Genomic DNA, 5,978 nt, shown 5'->3' with positions numbered 1-5,978 from the left:
TTCCTGTTTTGAAGCACCATGTCTTTGTTTTCTGGACTCATCCTTTTCCCAGTAAACTACTGCAAATACTTATGCCTTAATATTAAGGTACCATGATTATCTTGCCAAATATGGTGATGCTTAAATTTAGGAAAATGTTTTTCTCCATCTTCCAAAGCTATTGACTCCCACTAGAATGTAATGTTAAAAGCTGCTCTAGTCTAGTTCATTCTGTGCAAAGGAAAACAGATTTTTTCACTTGTAGATAATGTTTTACAGGCCAAATTTGACCACAGAAGGTGTGAAATGTACTACAGTCAATACAGCTAATAATGACAGTATTAGCTAACATAACTGATTTGCATAACAGTGGACTAAATTAATTGATTCATTCCAGTAAGTGCTGCTTTCTAACAAGACTTGTATTACCTTATCTCCTGTTTCTCACCTGTACGAGACCTGTGAGTTTTTGAGAATAGCACCTCATGGATGGCACTACAATTTCTGTTGCCTCTGTACCTGCTCTGTCTGTAAGCATGATGTGGAAGTCCTACAGCTAATTCTTGCTTTAGAGCACTGTAGGAAGTTTCAATGTAGGTAATGTGGAAACAAAGAAAGTTTCTGTATACGGCATAGTTCATTTCAGTATTATAAATACTGATGGCTCATTCTTCCCCCCTTAAAAAAAAGTCATTCACTAGATTCCATAGGAATACTTTTATAAAAATAAAATTTACATTGATTATCTCCATTCCACAAGACCATATAATTGTTTATAAAACTCAATTAACTTCAATATTAAAAAATACTTTAGGAAGATCTGATACGTTAACTCAAACATTTTAGTCATTGAAACCCAGGCTCATCCTTAAAACATTTATTTTTACAAGTGTAAGCTGAAAGAAGGAAATTAGTGTTCATGTGGCTTCCATCCTTCAGAGAAAAAAGTCATTATTACAGCATAAAGAAAATATCCAACCAGGATAATGAATGTGCAGCCCACTGGCCCAATGTAAAACCAGGATGCAATGAAGTATATAATCAGCAAAAACATGAGAGTCCTGTAGCTAGCCAGAAACCTCAGACTGATTCTTGGTCCCCAGTTCTGGCTTGTTCTGTCCTTCACCACGGGACTGTACCTGATCTTCTGTATAACATGGGGGTTGATCAGATGATAGCGACAAAGTCTGCCAATAAAATCTTCCCTGGAGCAAAGCACATCCATCTGATCAGCAAACTGAGGTAAGAAAAGATAAGGCATTAATGTTCTACTGCAACTACTGTCAAAGTAAGTGTAACTTATGTTACAATTTTCTTCATTTATAGGACAAGGAATATAAGAAATAGAGGAAAAAATAGCAAAACGCATTTTAACATAGAACTGCTTTGGTGCAGACTTGCCTTTTATCTATCAATACCTATAGGAAGAAAAGGATTTGCTTTTTCTGGTTTAGAAACATTCATTCTGAATGATATTCCTTTTGTTCATCAAGCATAAAGAATACACTTAAAATGTTATTTGTTACTGTTTTGTTTAGGAAAAGCAGAACTACAGGTAGAGAAGCAGGCCTGACACTATTACGAATAATCCATCTAGACTACAATAAAGGAGACAGAGAAAGAGCAAACCAAACATCATATATGTGCAGGTGCAGTGAAGAACAGGAATTTGCAGTGGAAAATACAAAAGGAGGCAGTCCTGTACTTACTCTTTCGTTAAGTGCTGAGGATAAACGGAATAGGAGGCGGACAAGAGTAGCATTTTCGTAGCTTCGGATGGGCTGAAGCTCAGTATCTCCTTGATATTTCACCTCAAATCTACGTAAGCCATTTATGATCTAGAAACAGGAAAATAAACCCCTTATCTTGTAGCTCTCGTCCAAAATGCATTTATATGTGTACCTTTCAGCCCCAGATAACCTGCATTTCTTTTGATGTAGACGGTCAACTTGTTTTCTCAAGAATAATCTAGGGTAGCTATACGAAATCTTTTTTTCTCTCACCTGGTACCTGCCCAGAGGTGTAAGAATGAGGCCATCCTCGCTTTCAATGCAGTCTGGAAGCTGTTTTTTTCCGTTCTCATCTTGAGCTGTCCCACACTTCATCATCATCTGGGTCACCTGGGCTTCATTCAGCTACTCAAGAATAAAACAGTTCTAAAGCATGTGTTTGATCTACTCCCTTCCATTTCATTTCTTTCTCCCTTCACAAGCTCCTTAGCAGTGGAAGCCTTTGAAATAGCACAGATACCAAGCACTGCTTAATAGTACCTCGGTTACACATTAAAAGAAGATAAGTGTCTCTGGATTTCTTGTCTGTGCTCATCAAATCCAAGAGAGGTGTTCTGTTTTATATGTCCCTTACTCCTTGAGACCTGTCAAATAGCTGTCTTCTCTGAGGTCAATTCTGTATATGGAAATGTGGCTGACAAACTAATCTGTTAAGTTTAACCAAAGAAAGAGCCTACTTCTAGTTCATGAATTCATCTATAGCTGAAGTTTTATGTTGTATACTTATAGCTGTTTACATTTAGAAGATACTAAACTGGTTTTAAAATTTAAGCCATATCTTGTCTGTTTGTAAACATGAGAACAGACAGAAGTAGAGAGACGGGTTTAGTAGTGGTCAGGTAGAATCAAGCCTAAAAGACGTTTACAACAAAATTTGCTAGCAGGGTCTATGGATGGCTCTGTGACCACACAAAGTACAAGAGTGATTCAGTATGTTTGAGGAATCCTCACTCTTGGTCACACTGCCACGCAGAAAAGTTCTTAGAAAGATGGTACGTACCTTAAAGATTTGGCACAAGTATTCCAGTGCCTTCTCTAAATATTCATCTGTTTTTTTGATGCTGTCTTGTCCAATTTCATCAAGGTCATTGCCTGTGTAGGAACCATTCATCTCAGATGGTGTAAATCTAAACCACGAAAAGAAGGACTGGCTAGCCATTGCCTCTGCAGAATGGTCTGATATGGATTTTGCCGTCTGCTGTGCCTGACAAATTAACTGAGCCAGTTTTAACACCTGAAACAACAAAAGATAAAGGACCACTAAACATCAGTGTATGGATAAAACTGTGCCTTGATACCTGGCAGTAAGAGCAAACCCAGGGAACTCACTAAGACTGTTAGTTGCATTTCCAATAGGGCAAAGGTAGTTCTTTGCTGTTGAAACATTTAAGAAACTTAAAAAATGGCTTTTCAGCTGCTTTTTTTTCCTCTGCTGCTATTTTAATTGACTTGCTGATGGGTACTAATCCATACAATGAAACAGAAGTTCAGAGTAAGCATGTTTGAGAGGAAATACTTGCAATGTACTGCTCCAAGGCAGAAGGCTGTTACATTAACTTCTGTGCTGGACAGAGACCCCTCATGTTCCAGAAGTCACCATCAGTAAACTTAACTATGCAATAGTGCAGGGTATGAAGTTTTCCACTCTTAACTTCTTATAATGCTCAGCATTGAAAAAACACCTGTCAAAGTAGAAGACTGATGACAAGAAACTTGTTGCTTACCAAATTTCTGACTTCTGTGCCAAACATCTGTTTGTACTGGAAGTCTTGTCCTTCCAGGCTGTAAACGTGGCTTTTCACCTTAAATGAGGCATCTGTAATGGTTGGAGGCCACGATGAGAGGAAGCTCCCACCAAGTGTGGGGGTCATAAAAAGTCGGTGTTGGCGATGGGGAATAACAAGTTCTGGCTCCAGGAATAACTGTTCTCCTAGAGTTTGAGAAAAGTCGTGAAGATGGTTACACAATACTCCTGTTTTTGCCTGGGGAGAGTCTAGCTACAAAACACCTTATGTCTGCTGGGCAAATTGTTTTTAGATAGGCAGGTAGTTCTAGGGGGAAAGAGGCCTTAATTACATTTTTTAAATTTAATCCTCTCCCCCCACAGCAGCAAGTGTCAGAGTGCATTGAAATGCAGACAATACAGACAGCTTTCTAAGCCTGTAACTTTTTCAACAAAGGCAGTGGAGAATCATGACACTTAAGACATTAATACCTGTCACATATTGCCTCTCCCAGATTTACTGTATCCTAATAATCCTGAAGTGTATACATGGCTAGCTGACTAGCTGTTTTGCTAAGTAAGGAACCTTTAGAGATACAAGAAGTTTCAATCCTGAGGTAAATAACCAAGAAAGACAAGTGTAAGAAAAACTGGCTTTATTGTAAACACTCAATATTGTGTTATTTAAATTGTGGAATGAAATCTAAATGATGGTGGTTAGAAAAGAACTACAGGCATTAAACCAGTATGATAAACGTTAGTGAAGACACACAGACTTCTGAATGGCAAAACAGCATGCAGCATGGGAGAGTAAGTCTATTCACCACAGTGCTTCTGAGGTAAGGTGCAGCCATTGTGAAAAAGATTGAGACAGGACAGCATAAGACATCAAAATATCCATTTACCTTTCAGGATCATTTCAGCTAGATTGGGCTGAGCAAAGACCTTGGCTACTCGGAATACCATGAGAGCATTTTTTGGACTGACCAAGTCTGTTCGAAGAGCTCTGTTCAGAAATCCTATAAACAGCTTAGTATACATGAGTAGGTTTTCTTGAATGAAGGAAGCCCTGTCAAAGTGAGTACAGGATTTGTAAGTACAGCTATCTCAAAAACTGTTGTCTTATGCAAAACAAGTCATTCATACAATCTCTAGAAAGACTGTTTGCACCAGGACAAAAGGATACTCCTCTCAAAACAAAAGCTTGTGTTGTAAGAAGTCATCTCTGATCCTGTACAGGAAGCTAATTTAGTTGGTGGATGGTTCCTGAAATTCTGCTGTTTTACTCAAGATCCCTTGGCTACTCGGAATACCATGAGAGCATTTTTTGGACTGACCAAGTCTGTTCGAAGAGCTCTGTTCAGAAATCCTATAAACAGCTTAGTATACATGAGTAGGTTTTCTTGAATGAAGGAAGCCCTGTCAAAGTGAGTACAGGATTTGTAAGTACAGCTACCTCAAAAACTGTTGTCTTATGCAAAACAAGTCATTCATACAATCTCTAGAAAGACAGTCTGTTTGCACCAGGACAAAAGGATACTCCTCTCAAAACAAAAGCTTGTGTTGTAAGAAGTCATCTCTGATCCTGTAAAGGAAGCTAATTTAGTTGGTGGATGGTTCCTGAAATTCTGCCGTTTTACTCAAGATCTGCATAACGTTGAGGTTTGGTTCAGATTACTCATAGCTACTTTCCTCCTTACCATTTTTCTGACACGCTGCGCAGCAAGGGCTCTGCACTTTGTGGTGGCTTTTCTGGAGCATACCTCCAAGGCTGCAAGTAACTTAACCACATCTCAAGAACCTAAGCAAAATCACACATAAAAACAAGTGACTATCAATACTTTTGGAAATGAAGACAGAAAGGAGTTTTTGTTTGTGTCTTTTAAACCTGGTGAATATTATTTTAATGACACCTAGGAGTTTTTAGGAATAAAGTTCTCTCCGGTAATCTGAGTATCTTTGAAAACACAACTGAAGAAACTAAGTGCATGTTCATTAGGACAAATCTGTATTTTCTGTACTACCCAAATGAGATGATACTCAAACAGCTACTTTGAAAATAAAAAACTTACTTTGTGGCTACATTTAAAAACAGGTAACAGCTCTGATAGTGTTCACTGAATCTCTATTGAAGTAAGTAAACAAGATGCTGCATTAGTATCACTTCAGCTCTCATCTTGTGCATAGATGTACCCACCACCCTGAGGAAACAGTGTAGTCCTGACTGACCTGAAGCCAAGAATAGATTTGCCATGAGCCCTGTAAACATTTCTTCTGACATTTTGCCTTACCTGTGTACCTCAGACACTGCGATATAGCTAAATATAGGTCTGTATTAAGAAATTAGGACCTATAATAAAGTATCTGTTTTAGGAGTAACATCCAATTCTTCTCAGTCAACAGCCATTTTCAGTGCCAGGAAAATCAGCCAACAACGTGTAGTAATTCTCACCAAGATCTATTCAACTTCCTCCTTATATCTAATT

At 38.3% G+C, this 5,978-nt stretch overlaps 1 protein-coding gene across 1 annotated transcript in view; it reads right to left on the bottom strand.

Moving 5' to 3' along the window:
* Positions 1-877: 877 nt before the first annotated feature.
* Positions 878-5,978, bottom strand: part of SMPD4 (sphingomyelin phosphodiesterase 4, neutral membrane (neutral sphingomyelinase-3)) — a gene marked incomplete at its 5' end in the record, with an annotated part of 18,379 nt that continues 13,278 nt past the window's right edge. Inside the window, 7 exons of the mRNA XM_010183005.1 lie at positions 878-1,216; positions 1,689-1,817; positions 1,983-2,114; positions 2,770-3,003; positions 3,494-3,699; positions 4,398-4,561; positions 5,193-5,293. Coding sequence (XP_010181307.1) covers positions 890-1,216; positions 1,689-1,817; positions 1,983-2,114; positions 2,770-3,003; positions 3,494-3,699; positions 4,398-4,561; positions 5,193-5,293 — 1,293 coding nt within the window. The remainder of the gene's footprint in view (positions 1,217-1,688; positions 1,818-1,982; positions 2,115-2,769; positions 3,004-3,493; positions 3,700-4,397; positions 4,562-5,192; positions 5,294-5,978) is intronic.

The sequence above is a fragment of the Mesitornis unicolor genome, unplaced genomic scaffold (assembly GCF_000695765.1).
Source record: "Mesitornis unicolor isolate BGI_N332 unplaced genomic scaffold, ASM69576v1 scaffold38554, whole genome shotgun sequence".
NCBI lineage: Eukaryota > Metazoa > Chordata > Aves > Mesitornithiformes > Mesitornithidae > Mesitornis > Mesitornis unicolor.
Note: the sequence above shows the minus strand (reverse complement) of the source record. Positions and strands in the feature narration are given on the sequence as shown.